The sequence below is a fragment of the Lepisosteus platostomus genome, chromosome 6, assembly GCF_059453375.1.
Source record: "Lepisosteus platostomus isolate fLepPlt1 chromosome 6, fLepPlt1.hap1, whole genome shotgun sequence".
Taxonomy (NCBI): Eukaryota; Metazoa; Chordata; class Actinopteri; order Semionotiformes; family Lepisosteidae; genus Lepisosteus; species Lepisosteus platostomus.
Window position 1 is genome coordinate 14482557 of NC_142616.1, and position 16021 is coordinate 14498577.

Genomic DNA, 16021 nt, shown 5'->3' on the forward strand with positions numbered 1-16021 from the left:
CAATACTTATAATTAATACAAAATTTGATTTCTTGCTGGATACTATTCTCTTTTATTCCATAATAAAGCAATGCAGAACTCTTACAAATAATTTGATGTACTATACAACAAAATATAATATATAAAAAAAATTGACACTGTACAATACACACTATACTACTCTATACTATAACACTACACTGTACTGTATAACTACAAAAAAATGCTAGATTGGGAGTCTCAGTTTGCCACCTATTTACTGCTTTAGAAACACTGTTTCATCAGCAGAAAGGTATATGTCTAAGTTCACGTCTAAGCAAAGTGGTATTTTCCAAATGCATCTTCAAAATGATTTTTCTTCCTTATAAGGCTCTCAGAGGTCAGGCACCTGTCTATTTAATGGAGCTGATTATCCAAGTCGCCCACTTAGATCACAGAACACATCTTCTTCTTATTCCACATATTCATAAAAAAACAGCTGGCGGTAAAGCCTTTAGCTGCAGGGCCCCTAGTTTATGGAACAGTCCGCCAGCCTGCGTACGGGATGCCGAGTCAATCTCAGGATTTACTGTACATCCAGAACGAAAACCTATGACTTCAGCCTAGTATACTCACACCTTACATCATACCCCATTGCAACTATGGCTGCTGGTGCTGCTGTACAGGCCATTGTGTGTCTGTGTGTTGGCCCACCAGGCAGATACATCTGTTCTGACCAGACTATCCTATCCTCCTCCCCACATGTCCGGATGGCGCCCGGGCTGGGCACCACCTGAGTTGGATGCTGCATCACTGCCATGGAACCAAGAGGGACATCGTGGATATAGCTATCATTTAGGAGGAATTTACTGGTCTACAGAGATCTGCATGGAGTACTGACATACACAAGACATGATGGAAGACTTAATACTCCACATTTAGTACTTTTTTAGAATTGTATAATGCTAGCATGCCCAGAGGGGTTGGGCAGCCAGTTGACCTTGGACCCCTAGAGGTTTGCTTTCTCCTTACTGAGGAGTTTTTGGTTCCTCTCCTCCATTGTCTTCTGGCTTTTTCTCTTTCTGTACTGCAATGTCATGTATTGTCACACAGCTTTGTTAAGTGCCTTGGGGCAACCCTGTTGTGAAAGGCGCTATATAAAAAATAAATTGAATTGAATTGAAATGCATTATAAGAAGGCCTGTGAAAGAGTTTGTCTTCTGTACTAAGTGTGGAGTATTAAGTGTGGAGTAAATTCTGTCAAATTTAGTCATTAAAATTGTGTATATTGTATTATGTATTTACTATGTCAGTGTCCTGTCTGTATTTGCACTGTGGACCAGGAGCAGCGATATTTCGTTCCGCTGTAGACTTGTATATGGCTGGAATGACAAATGTGAACTTGAACTTAAAAGCTCACAGAGGTTTGGATCAAAGATGTGCTCATGCTGCCCCCTGCTGGGCAGACCTATGTCGTGCACACTGTGTAGTAGAGCTAACGTACTGTTCTGCCCGAAAAAAGTGAACCACATGTTTATTTCAGCCCTGAAAAGACTACAATAAAGCAGGTTGTGAGATTGTTAGTTCCTATTAAATCCTACTGGAAAAGCTGTGCAGTGTTCTAACAGAATCCTGAAACTTCATTCTCAGTTTTGTTTTGACCGATAGGCATCACTTCAGGACTTATCTGCATGTAATTTCTCCCTCGACTTTCTAGAGCTTCTGCAGAAATGACACCAAATCTTTACCGCACCAGATGTGCTACAAACTGTGAGGGTGGAACTGAAGATGTGCAACATCCTCAGTAATACATAGTATCTTACAGTATAATTATCTACCATTATACAATACAGCCCAATACATTTTCTAACCACTTTATCCAATTCAGTTGTGGGGGAGCCAGAGCCTTTCCCAGTATGCAATGGTCACATGGCAGGGTACACCCTGGACAGGACGCCAGTCCATCACAGGACACACACACACACTCTCACACACCCTGGACAGGACGCCAGTCCATCACAGGACACACACAGACACACTCTCACACACCCTGGACAGGACACCAGTCCATCACAGGACACACACAGACACACACTCTCACACACCCTGGACAGGACACCAGTCCATCACAGGACACACACACACACTCTCACACACCCTGGACAGGACACCAGTCCATCACAGGACACACACGGACACACTCTCACACACCCTGGACAGGACACCAGTCCATCACAGGACACACACAGACACACACTCTCACACACCCTGGACAGGACGCCAGTCCATCACAGGACACACACAGACACACACTCTCACACACCCTGCACAGGACGCCAGTCCATCACAGGACACACACAGACACACACTCTCACACACCCTGGACAGGACGCCAGTCCATCACAGGACACACACAGACACACACTCTCACACACCCTGGACAGGAAGCCAGTCCATCACAGGACACACACAGACACACTCTCTCACACACCCTGGACAGGACGCCAGTCCATCACAGGACACACACAGACACACACTGTCACACACCCTGGACAGGACGCCAGTCCATCACAGGACACACACAGACACACACTGTCACACACCCTGGACAGGACGCCAGTCCATCACAGGACACACACAGACACACACTGTCACACACCCTGGACAGGACGCCAGTCCATCACAGGACACACACAGACGCACACTCTCACACACCCTGGACAGGACGCCAGTCCATCACAGGACACACACAGACGCACACTCTCACACACCCTGGACAGGACGCCAGTCCATCACAGGACACACACAGACGCACACTCTCACACACCCTGGACAGGACGCCAGTCCATCACAGGACACACACAGACACAGACTCTCACACACCCTGGACAGGACGCCAGTCCATCACAGGACACACACAGACACACACTGTCACACACCCTGGACAGGACACCAGTCCATCACAGGACACACACGGACACACTCTCACACACCCTGGACAGGACACCAGTCCATCACAGGACACACACAGACACACACTCTCACACACCCTGGACAGGACACCAGTCCATCACAGGACACACACGGACACACTCTCACACACCCTGGACAGGACACCAGTCCATCACAGGACACACACAGACACACACTCTCACACACCCTGGACAGGACGCCAGTCCATCACAGGACACACACAGACACAGACTCTCACACACCCTGGACAGGACGCCAGTCCATCACAGGACACACACAGACACACACTGTCACACACCCTGGACAGGACACCAGTCCATCACAGGACACACACGGACACACTCTCACACACCCTGGACAGGACACCAGTCCATCACAGGACACACACAGACACACACTCTCACACACCCTGGACAGGACACCAGTCCATCACAGGACACACACGGACACACTCTCACACACCCTGGACAGGACACCAGTCCATCACAGGACACACACAGACACACACTCTCACACACCCTGGACAGGACGCCAGTCCATCACAGGACACACACAGACACACACTCTCACACACCCTGCACAGGACGCCAGTCCATCACCGGACACACACACTCTCACCAGGGTTAATTGCCATTTAACCTGATAGCATGTCTTTGGACTCCGGAGCACCAGGAGGAAACCCACGTGAACACGGGGGGGGGGAAATCAAACTGCACACAGATAGTACCACAGGAATTGAACCCAGGACCCTAGCACTGTGAGGCAGCGTTGCCGAATACTGCACCATCGTGCTGGCCTGAAATGATCATAGTCAATGTTAATTAATGGCATTTTACAGCAAATAAGACCGTGGTCGATGTACGTTGTTACAGTGCAATAAATAAAGAGCGCGTGTATTTTTCGGACTTCCGGTTACGGAGACGTTATGTTATCCTTTAAAGGATTTAACTGGCTATGAAATGTAACGAACTCCTAATGAAAATACCTCTGGTTAGGGAAAACGCCACCGAAGAAAAAAGACACAACTTCGACTGCAGAGCGCGTTATGTTCAGCGAACAGTCGCTATTACATTGCTGACCTCCGCTGTCGTCTCCAATTCAGTGTCCCCTCGAAATCCGTCCCCTCCACAAAACTCTCCAGGATGATTTTACGATATAGGAAGCTTCCGCGTACAGTACATATTCGTGATTTGGCTTATTACGATATTGATCAAAAAAAGAGCCCGTTATTTGTGTCTATTTAATGTGTTAGGAATAAGAGTAATATAAAAATACCACTATTTTTAGTTATTGTTGGGGGTATTGCTACTGTATATTACTCTGTAGGCATGGAAATAATTTGTTCTTTCAATTCTGTGGAGAGTCTTATGGAAGTAAAATTACATCTCCAGTGTATTGGTACTTGAATATTAATGTTATGAATGTGTAAAACGATCGTATGTTACTTGAAGACTCAGAAGGCTGGCTTTATATATATATATTTTTTAAACAGATCCATCTAACTAATGAGGAGCACACTAGTTTGGGACTTCAGTGGTCGGGACAAGTGTTTTTCTCCTCTTTTGCATCTCATTCAAGAGGTTTAGCTATTTTAGTGAGCAGGCAGATTTTCATATCAGCCCAACAGCAGTAAAAAAAGAAAGGGGAGAGATACAGTATGTTATAGTTAACGGTGTTATTGCCACAGCGACAGTAGCACTTGTTAATATCTCTGGGCCAAAATCTGATGAACCTCAGTGTCTTTATCTTTTATTTTTAAGTTGAATTATACCCCCCATTGAACTTATAACAGGAAGAATCAATATTTTTTAAAGTAAAATAAACTCTTACGTAAGCAATAACAATTTAAAAACAAATAGTCTACGTTTCTACGATATCAACTTTCAACGATGCACACTGTGTAAACAGGAAAAGGACAAGGCTGTTTGTTGTGCAACACAGAGACACAGAAGACCGGGACAGCGATTCAACGAGCTCAGTCATAGAGACTGAGCGTGGAGCAAGCATGAGCAGTGAGGTACGAGACTACGAGAGCAGAGATATCGATGATCGAGAGGCAAAAATAATGTACACGGCCAAGTTGGGCCTCTCTCAGTCTCATGTGGTCAATTTTGCATTTTTCAATTGACAACTGTGTTTGTTTTATTATCATCATATTTTTTGGGGGGGGGATTTAATTTTTTGTGCGCAGTTTAATTTCCAACGTGCGCTGATTTCGTATCCTGTATGCGCACAGCTTAGAGGGAACATAGCTTACTAGGATCCAATATGGTTATGATATTAAAATTCCTTTAATTACTCTGTGTAGTAATATGATGAGCAGATAAGAACAACATGACCTTCATACCAGAGATTCTTCTGTTGAGTGAAGTATTAAGCAACTACAAATATATTTCTTTTATTCAGCAACTGTGTTCTAAACAATAGTTCAGATAGTTTTACTGTTATATAATAATCGTTTTGTCACGCCCTGTACACCTAGAGGGCGCTCTACTTCTGTCCTGTTCCTAGTTCCCTGTGATTATTCATGTCTTGCCAGTGTGTCTTGTTGTGTGGCCTACTTACTTCCTGTTTCTGCTCTGCTCCTCGCTCAGCAATGGGGTTCGGATGTCCTGAGACCCGCCTAGCACCAGGTCGCTCCTGTCCGCGGCCTGAGGGCATAGGTGTCATGATTATAGTCCCCCCTCCTTAAGGGTGCTCCAGCCCTTTCACTTTAGACTTAATTCTGTGCACCTGATCCCTTTTCCCAGCCCACCTTAAAAGCCAGGTGCTGATGCTCATCCTGGCTCTGCATCTGGTTTAAGCACCGTGCGAGTCCGGGACCTGGAAGCGCCTGGTCCCGTTAAAGTTTTAATCTCTGTTCCCGTTCTTGTTTCCTGTCCGCCAGTTCCGACCCGGTTCATGGTTTTAATTCCTTGTTTGGATGGATCTCCTGGCTATGGACTTACTCTTGCGTTTTTGGATTCCCTCTATGGATTACTCTTTTGGATTGTTTGCCTCGGCCACAACTCCCCCGTGCACCAGCGCACTTTGGACACGCCCCCCTGTTTTCAGCCCCGTATTCCTGCATGACGTTTTCCTAGTGTTTCCCCACTTCTTCGGATTGTGTCGTCCGCATAGGGTCCGGAAAGAACTGTTAGTTACAATAGGTTTCTTTCCGACATCGTCCGAAATCCTGAGCCCAGGTTCATCCCCGTCTCGCCGCTACGCATAGGGTCTTTTTTGCTCTCCTCCAATTCCATGGCTTTCCCATCCGACATCCGTGACACACTTACACCAAGTCACAGATGCGGTGGACCACCTATGCCTACGTCCACTTCTTACCCTGTAAAAATCATCACCCATTAATGTACTAAAAACAACTAATATTGAATTAAATTTGATGAAAATACTCATCTTTTACCAACAAAGCTGCATTTTCTGCAAATGTTTTTATTACTTAAAAATGTGAAGAATGGAGCTGCTTTTGTTGAGCAGCCAGAGAAGTGATATCAGGATCCAAGCTGGACAACTTCTGTCTCATGTCCGGCTCTACGTTCAGCCGATTTCTCTACTTTGTTTTCAGTCCAACAAGTGTCGAAAATCCATGCTCACAAGTGTAGGTTGTTGCGAACATGATGGATACTTCAGAGCTATGTCACTAAGTCCAGCGTACTGGGATCGTTCATGGAGCAGAGAACCGATCATTTGTATCTTAAATTAAAGTGATTTTAAGGTTTCAAAATGGATATTTTACCATATTTAAGCCCCAGTTGGTTGTTTCACAAGGCAAAGCGGCAGGAAACGTTAGCAAACAGACAACAGTGCATTGCAAAGAAAAAAACATAATGGCAATCTCGTTAGAGCAGATCAAGACACAACTCCAGAACGGTGAGACAAAAATATAGTAGAGAGAGGGACAAAAGAGCCAGGTGGGAGAGGTCTGGAGAAGAAAAAAGCACAGGTGAAGTTAGCTCAGGTTGGGAACTGTGTCAGCATGTGTAGTCTGCAAAGGAACAAGTAATAGGTTTATTCCATGCTGAAAAGAGAAGAGAGAAAACACAACGTTTCGGCTGTGAAGCCTTCTTCAGGTGTGAGAAAGGGCAGACAGCAAAGATTATATAGCACAAAAGAACAAAAGCTGGGAGGGGGGAGGAGGCAGGAGGGGCAGAGAGGCCACTCAGGAAGTGTGAAGTGCAGAAGGGTGAAGGTGTGAAGTCAAACCCTGCATGAGAATAGAGAAGATCACACGGAAATAACTCGGTCATTGAGAGAAGGGGGACGGTGTGAACCGAGTTTCAGGATGATTTTAGTTTCTGTTGTCTTTCTGCTGTGGGAGGTGAGAAGCCCTTCTTTGAGAACAGAGACGGAGAGATCAGTGTGATCATGGCCGTCTGAGGTGAAATGAGAAACTATGGGCTTGGAGAGATCTTTAGTCTTCACAGCCCGAACATGTTCTCTGAAGCGGTCTCCTAGTCTCCTTCTGGTTTCCCCAATGTAGAAACAGTAAATTAGGTTGCTGGAGGTACAGGATGTCATCTGGGAGTTCTGGAATTGACCTGAGGGGCCCTAAATGAGTGTGTTGTTAGATATGTATTTGCAGGTGATGCAGTAAGTCCTGTTACAGGGGTGACTGGTGGGGATGATTGCTGAGTTTGGTCAAGGGAGCTGTGAACCAGAAGTTTACCTACATTGGGTGGTTACTATTCCACACCAGCTCTGTTCTACAGTACCTTGCAAAAGTATTCACCCCCCTTGGACATTTTCACATTTTATTGTGTTACAGCATGGAACCATGATGTATTTAACTGAGAGTTTTTGCCACTCATCAGCACAAAGTACTCTATGATAGATAGATAAGACTTTATTAATCCCGAAGGGAAACTGATAATGTCAAAGTGAAAGGAAAATCCAGACATTTTACTAAATTAATCAAACAAAAAAACAGAAAATAATTGAATGCATAAGTATTCACCCCCTTGCTTTGACACACCTAAATTACCTCTGAAGTAACCAGCTCTCTTCTGCAAGTCACAGAATTACTTGACTGGAGTCCACCTGGAGTCCACCTGGAGGTGCTTCACATGATTTCAGAATAACTACACCTGTGTCTGGGAGCTTCCCCACTTAGTGCTTTTCCAAGGAAACACTACACCATGAAGACCAAGGAACATCCAAGCAGAATGCTTGGTTCTTGAAAAATACCAGTCAGGGCAAGGATATAAGAACATTTCCAAGGCATTAAAAAAATATACCTTGAAGCACAGTGAAGTCCATCATTAAAAAGGTGAGAAAATATGGAACAACTGAGAATCTGTCCAGAACTGGTCGTCCTCCAAAACTGAGTGTCCGGTCAAGCAGAGCCGTAGTAAGAGAGGCCACCCAGAGGCCTACGGCAACTCTAAAGGAGTTACAGTCCTCCATGACAGAGATGGGAGAATCTGTGCATGAGACAACAATAGCACACGCACTTCATACATCTGGCTTCATAAAGCGTGGCAAGAAGAAAGCCTTTGTTGAAGAAAACTCATATCACATCTCGGCTGTAGTTTGCCCAAAGGCCCAAATGTGAGAGACTCAACAATTTGGAGGAAGATTCTATGGTCTGATGAGACCAAAATTGAAAAATTGAAAAATGTCCCTGGAGTAGCCCGATCAAAGCCCAGACCTCAATTCAATTGAGCATCTGTGGAATGACTTTAAAATTGCTGTTCACAAACAGTCCCCATCCAACTCGATGGAGCTTGAGCAATTGTGCCAAGAAGGATGGGCAAATATTCCAGTGTCAAGATGTGCAACGCTGACAGAGACTTACCCAAAGAGACTCACAGCTGTCATTTCTGCCAATGGTGGTCCTACCAAGTATTAACTCTGTGGGTGGGGGGCGAATACTTGAATTGCTTGGATTCTTTCATAATGCCTGATATGAGAGCCACTGGCCTGTAATTGTTTAGGTATTTTGCACCTGATTTCTGTATAATAATAGCAGACCTAAAATAACCGGACTGCTACAGTGACATATTAAATAATTTATTGAAGATGGGTACCAGCTGATCTGCACATGATGTGTTGCAGATGATGTGGAAATGGGGTCACCCCTCCACCACCACCAACATGTAGTCCCCATCTGGATGAGGTGAGGTGAAGAGGGTTATAGAGGTATGTTTAACATTTACTGAAGGCAATGCTGTGTAGAACCTCACATCTACCACATAATGTGTCTGGGAGCTCTGGGTCTTCCTCAAGAGACACCTCCTTGCCCTTGTAGTCTGTAACCTGCTGCAGGCCCTGCCATCCCCTCCTGCTGTCTTTGCTATTTAATTTGTGTTCTGACTGATCTCTGTATTGAGGTTTTACTTTCTACATAGCTCTCTGAAATTAAGTTCAGACACCAAAAGCCACAACTGAAACAGACACAATAAAGGTTTCATATAGTGACATCTCACCTCTGTGCTTCTTGTATGAGCTAAAGCATGCCCCTCTGCCTACAATATTATCTCTGTACTGAAGAGAAAAAATGTCTGTCATCAATTCTACTTTCATTTTCCAGATCCAGTCTTCGAAATTGGCTTTACATGCAGAGATTAAAATAGGTTTACAATGCAAAGGAAAATATTTACACGTTGCAGTTGTCCAGTGAACTACTGTGTATTCTAAGCATCCAAAGAAACATCATTTACAAGGGCTATACTGTAAATTCACACTTGATTGTTCCAGCAATCTGTTTTAAAAGAGGTGTTCTGACATAGTATCTGGCAGAATTGAAATCCACTAACTGATTAAAAATTGCAATCAGCTGGGTTGATCAAGAAGTATTTCCTGTAAAGGTCACAGGTCAGCAGTGTGGGTGTGTGGTCACTGATAAATTCACTCACACTGTCTGCCTGGAACTCCTGCTCTGCTCTAGGTTGCTGGTGCTGTCTTGTGAGATACTGTCACTTTCCCCTTGTACAGCCTGGACAAGCCCATGCCTGTTCACTGGTCTTTGAGCCCAATCAGCCACTGTTCACCCTAGATCACCCCAGCAGTGATTAATGTCAGAGGTATATTAATTGTGAGGACTGCTCACTGGTGTCTGAGCCCTGGAGGCCCATTGGGATGGCAGTGTATGAAGGGTCCCTTCTATCAATGCTCTTTCGAGCTACAGCAATGCAGTGTTTGCAAGAAAACAGCAGTGCTTTTGAGTTTTCAATGGCAAATCTTGTAATTGTGTTTCAAATTCTTACACCTTCCAGTGAAGGAATAACTGCTGAGCAAATCATAAAAAGGGCAAAATTTCCTTCATACACTTTCCTGTGTTTTGGAGAATTAACAATATTCCAGTCTATATGTTAACACGTATTAAAATAAAAACTAGACTGAGGTCGTATTTCTTCTTCTAGAATTTGGGCCATTTCATAAGCAATCAGGAACAGTAGAGTTGGTGGTCTCTAATGCATTACAAGGGGTTGGATACACTGTTGGACTTTGTAACAGTTAACACTTGTTTTGTTCTTATTGTACTTTATTTCACTGGAAAAAAAAGACTATTGTTTATCATTGTAAGGAATTAAGTGATACTTGTTTAATGGCATGCAAAGAAAAGTTTAAAAAAATCTGTTTATCATGTTCTTAATGTTGGAAAAACAATCATTGAATTTAGGAAGTTATTTTAGGTAAGTAAACATTTTATTTTTAAGTACATCAGGGCAGAAAAAAGGTACCCAAGATCCCACCCCAAGACACACTTGCGAAACAGCAGGTTTGAGGAGTGACGTCAGCAAGTCAAAGCCACAGAGAAGAACTCTGACAGAGAGATGACAGGACAGAAGACAAACATTTCCTGACACTGTACCATATCAGCTTGCTTAAAATCACCTCAGTTTTCCTTTCATTGGTATTGAAGAGAGTAGTTTAACTTTTTTACAAAGCATTTGGCTTCATCATACTATAAATATCCACAGAAGAATTGGATAAGAGATTTAAAGAAAATGAGCTCAACCATCAAGGACCAAATCATCGACAGCCTGGACAGTCTGGATTCAGACAGGTTGAAGAGATTCAAGGAGAAGCTCATTGATATGGGAAAAGATGGCCAGTTCCCTAGAGCAGAAGTCGTCAACTATGATACGATAGACCTGGCAACACGTCTGATTAATGTCTTTGAGGAAGATGGCGCAGTTAATAAGACAATTACAATTCTGCGTGGCATTCACGAAAACAAAATCGCTTCAGATCTGGAAGGCAAGATGGAACATGGTAAGTTCTAAAGGTTATTTTAAAATCAGATTCATGTTTTGGTTTTCTACTTCACAGTATAGTTAAAATCTACAGTATGTAACATGATATACTGTATATGTCCATTGTATTATATGCACCGTGATCTATGCATGAAAGAAAAACAAATGAAAGGTGTTCATTTATATTTTATAAATACACCTCTGCAATGACAGTGGTAGTTGTAGTGACAACAATAGTGACTGCAGGGTTAGTGACGGTAGTAGTGTAGTAGTGGTAGCCATGACAGAAGTAGTAATTTGAGTAATACTGCAGGTCTTGATCTATAATAAATCTTGCAAGGACACTGTTTGTACAGCAGGCCTGCTGTATGCACTAGTGAAGTCAGGTAGATCATGCAACACATCATCAGAACAATTACAGTTTTTAGCATTGATATATTTTATTTATGTTTATTTTTTTCCATTGACATTATAATGTAATGTATATTTCTTTCCCTGAATAGTTTTGAAATAAGCATAAACTATAATATTTTATATGTACCATATCATTCCTCTGAAGAGAAAGCAGGGAATATCGCTGCTGTATTGCTAAAGTAGGAGATTTTGACTTTTGACTTTTGTGTTTCCCCAGCAGATGATCTTCCAAGACTGCTGTGGAAGTAGTTTGTGTGTCTTTGTGCTTTTAAATTGCTATTTTTCTCCTAACAAGTCAGTAGGTTTAAACAGATACATGCTAGATTATTTTGTACACATATTGTACGTGAAGGTCATCTTATACAATACTGAAAGGTGTGACAATAACATTATTTTTTCTTGTACTTGCATGACATCATATCTGCTGTTTCCTTTGAATCTACACTTAATTGAAACTTTGTATAGAATGTCACAATGAATAACGCCACCAGTTAAACACAGAAACGTGAGTTGTTTTTCAAGATTTTGAATATAAGTAGGGACTTACACATGTGAACTCAAGCAGTCTAGCATTCAAACTGTATGTACATTAAACAAGAATCTCAGTTTAAATGAATATTAAAACCCGTCCAACACATGCTTTCCTTTATTTTGCCTGCAGGCCGGCTTGCTGTGGACCTGGGTGAGTAGCCAAAGTGTTGCAGAACTTCATTTTCATGATTCCTGAAAGAGCAGAGTAACTGGACAGAGACACAATGCAGTCAATGCTGGAAAGGATCAATGCTAACCACTGCTCCACCTTGCCAGCCTTATTTATTACCAGCTCAGAAACTACTAAAATACAGAGGTTTTATTTTTCAGATGGTTTACCTGTGATTATGTGGTTAAAATTAAAATGATCTAAAATCACTGTGTAATTAGTATGATGACCAGAGTCAACGGTTGCCAACTAAGATCTATAAGTGATCAGGACAACATCATCTCTATACCAGAGATTCCCCTGCTGAGTGAAATATTAATCAACTACAAATACATTTCCTATGAATCTGAAAATATGTTCTGAATACTAATTCCGATAGTTATTCTGCTATATAATAACTACTTAAAATATCAAATTTTGTTAAGTTTTTTATTGAAGAAAATGAAGAAAAAACAACACACAAAAACACAGTAAGAATAAGATTTATCCTCAATTATACAGCACAGGATAATCAAGAAAATAGAAATCTTCAGTACTAGTTAATTTCTGTGTTGGTGTTCTTCATAATCTAAAGTAATAATACATATATCACACAGTTTTCACTACTGCCATGACAGCAGTATTATTGCAATGTAGCAGTGCTGTAGTGACAGTAGCAGGAACAGGGGTAGAGACAATAGTAGTGCAGTAGTGACTGCAGGAGTGATAGTAATGCAGTAGTGACAGCAGTATTCACAGTAGAAGTGACAGTATTAGTGACAGTAGTGACAGCAGTGACTGTAGTAATAAATGCAGTGGAGACAATGGTAGTATAAAGTGGTAGTACTGACAGCAGTAGTAACTGCAAAAAGGACAGTATTGATGGCAGGAGAGACTTTAATAGTGACAGTATTAGTGAGAGCAGTAGTGACAATAGATGTGCAGTAGTGATACAGTAGTAGTGACAACAATAGTGACAGCTTTAGTTACAGTAGTAGTGACAGTAGCAGAAACAGCAGCCCTAACAGTAGCAGTGACAAGAGAAGCAACAATAGTAGTGACAGTAGAAGTGCAGTAGTGTCAGTACTGACAACAGTGGTGTGTGCCTGTGCTGTTGGAATCTCAGGGCTCAGAATCACTAGAAGATCAGTATTTACAGGTTGAATGTGATGTGAGCTAATGAAAGGGAGCTCACTGCCATCTCCCTGCCAGCACAGGGTGAGTAAAAAAGCATATCCCCATATCAGTCGCTGTCCTAGTGAATAGATTTCTCAGATTCTGCTTCTTTGTCTGCTGTAACGATTTGAGAATGTACTCTCACTGACGAGCAAACAGCCCCACCTGGATGATGCACCAGGCTGCTCATACACAGCAGCTCTCAGTGGGGAGGAGAGCAGAAGGATGAAGCCAGTTCAGAGACGGGGATAATTAGGAGGCCATGACTGGTAAAGGCTAGGGGGAAATTTGGCCAGAACACCGGAGTAACACCCCTACTCTTTTCGAGAAACACCCTGGGATTTTTAATGACCACAGAGAGTCAGGATCTTCACTGACTCTCACTGATGCTTTTATACAGTATAGTGTCACCACAAGTCTTGATTTGTCTGTCTGTAGCATGTTTTTTCCTGGGAGTCAGATCTGCTCTTTCTATGGAGGCACCTGCTCCTCTGGCTTGTTGTTTTATGAGAAGGGGCTCTCTGAAGCAAGACCTTGAAGTCAGGATCCTGCTTGTAGACTGAGGTCATAGCCCTCCTCACAGGAGTCTGAGCATTTTCTCTGTCCCAGAGCTTCTGACTGTGAAGCACTGAGGCAGAGCTGAGGCTCAGGGACAGAGAGCAGTTCAAACTCCACTGTGGGAGGAGCAGCATCACACAGCACTGTCTCCAGCTGGACACACCCCTGACACACAAGATCACCCTGCTGCACACCTGATCTCAACACAGACAGCAGTGAGACACACCTGTTCACACACCTGATCTCAACACAGACAGCAGTGAAGACACACCTGATCTCAACACAGACAGCAGTGAAGACACACCTGTTCACACACCTGATCTCAACACAGACAGCAGTGAAGACACACCTGATCTCTACACAGACAGCAGTGAGACACACCTGTTCACACACCTGATCTCTACACAGACAGCAGTGAGACACACCTGTTCACACATCTGATCTCTACACAGACAGCAGTGAGACACACCTGTTCACACTCCTGATCTCTACACAGACAGCAGTGAGACACACCTGTTCACACACCTGATCTCAACACAGACAGCAGTGAAGACACACCTGTTCACACACCTGAACTCAACACAGACAGCAGTGAAGACACACCTGTTTTTATCTCCAGCTGGACACATACTTAAATCTTGTTACATTTCTTTCTCTTTACAGAATTTGAGAGGGCACGCAGGAATGCAGGTGAGACTGTTTGGTTTCTCAAGCATTCGTCAATCTCATTAAAGATACACAAAGTATAGGTTCAGTGCACTGGGATTACTTAACACTGTTCATCCACAGATCTTCTCATTCGTCTCCTTTCTTGTCCATAGTGGACGTGACTCTGGACCCCAGAACAGCTCATCCCCATCTCATCCTGTCTGAGGATGGCAAACAAGTCAGACATGGTGACACACGACAGGATCTCCCCGACAATCCAGAGAGATTTACTTCCTGTGTCGATGTCCTGGGAAAGGATGGGTTCACCTCAGGTCGACACTACTGGGAGGTGAAGGTGAAAAATAAGTTCGCCTGGACTTTAGGAGTCGTCAGAGAGTCCATCAAAAGGAAGGGGCAGATCACACTGTGCCCTGAGGCTGGCATCTGGACTGTGTGGCTGAGGGGTGGGACGTACACAGCAAATTCCACTGTCCCTGTTGACCTCCGGCTGGCCCAGAAGCCCCGGAAGGTGGGGGTGTGTGTGGATTACGAGGAGGGGCAGGTCTCCTTCTACAACGTGGAGGCCAGGTCCCACATGTTCACCTTTTACGACACCTTCAGGGAGAAGATCTACCCTTTCTTCAGCCCCTGTACCAATGATGGGGGTGAAAACTCAGCCCCTCTGATCATCACTCCTGTCAGTCCCCCTGAGTGACACACAATATCTATAGGAGGGGCAGCATGTATAATAACTGCTGTGTCTTTTGAAATCATATTAAAATCAGATTATTTTGTGTTGTTCGTTGATCAAGCAAAAACTAAAATAACAGCGCCATCAGTTTTGTTACTCGAGCTCTATTTCCACTGATTTCTAACTTCCTTTAACATCAAGCATTACAGTCATCAGAATACCCCGTGAGAGTTACAAAAATGACATCTAGATCAGTAATATATAAAAGCAGCATGGAATTATTACATCTGTGAGGGCTGTTAGCCAGAGATTTTTTATGAAAATCCTTATGCTATAAAAGTTTCTAATCAAAAAAGAGAAGGCTGAAAAAATATTAAAAATAAATGATGTTTTTACAAACGCGCAGTTCATTGTCTGTATTTTATCCTGCCTGCTCTGCTGCCTTTCAGTAATCTCCTTTGTTCACATAATGTTGGACATAAGACAATAGAAACAACCTCAACGAATGCACTTTCTCTAACTGTTTAGGGATTGTCCACTCAGTAGATGTACAGTAAGTGAGTTTATGATTGGTGACCTCAGGTCTATTTGTGGACATGCAGACAGCTCCCCAGGTCTGGAACTGAACCCCAGACCCCAGCAATGAAATACAGCAATGCAGATCACTGCACCCCCATGCTGCTTATCCCTTTATTCCGGAAATGCCCCTGCTCTACAAGATACCTG

General features: G+C 43.3%; 1 protein-coding gene across 1 annotated transcript; it reads left to right on the forward strand.

Annotated features, from left to right (window-relative positions):
- The first annotated feature begins 4123 nt into the window (after window positions 1-4123).
- LOC148660504 (erythroid membrane-associated protein-like) lies at window positions 4124-15350 on the forward strand. Its single transcript, XM_088637976.1, has 6 exons — window positions 4124-4948; window positions 8986-9069; window positions 10590-11148; window positions 12205-12225; window positions 14620-14646; window positions 14778-15350. Exons 3-6 carry the CDS (start codon window positions 10881-10883, stop codon window positions 15317-15319), a joined length of 858 nt encoding a protein of 285 aa, XP_088494102.1. The 5' UTR covers window positions 4124-4948; window positions 8986-9069; window positions 10590-10880; the 3' UTR covers window positions 15320-15350.
- Window positions 15351-16021: the final 671 nt, after the last annotated feature.

What these genes read in the sequence shown, in the direction of transcription:
- LOC148660504 (XM_088637976.1), top strand. Translation starts at nt 10,881, where the DNA reads ATGAGCTCAACCATCAAGGACCAAATCATCGACAGCCTGGACAGTCTG. An exon ending in CCGGCTTGCTGTGGACCTGG is followed by an intron (nt 12,226 to 14,619) that starts GTGAGTAGCCAA and finishes TTCTCTTTACAG; the next exon opens with AATTTGAGAGGGCACGCAGG. An exon ending in GAGGGCACGCAGGAATGCAG is followed by an intron (nt 14,647 to 14,777) that starts GTGAGACTGTTT and finishes TCTTGTCCATAG; the next exon opens with TGGACGTGACTCTGGACCCC.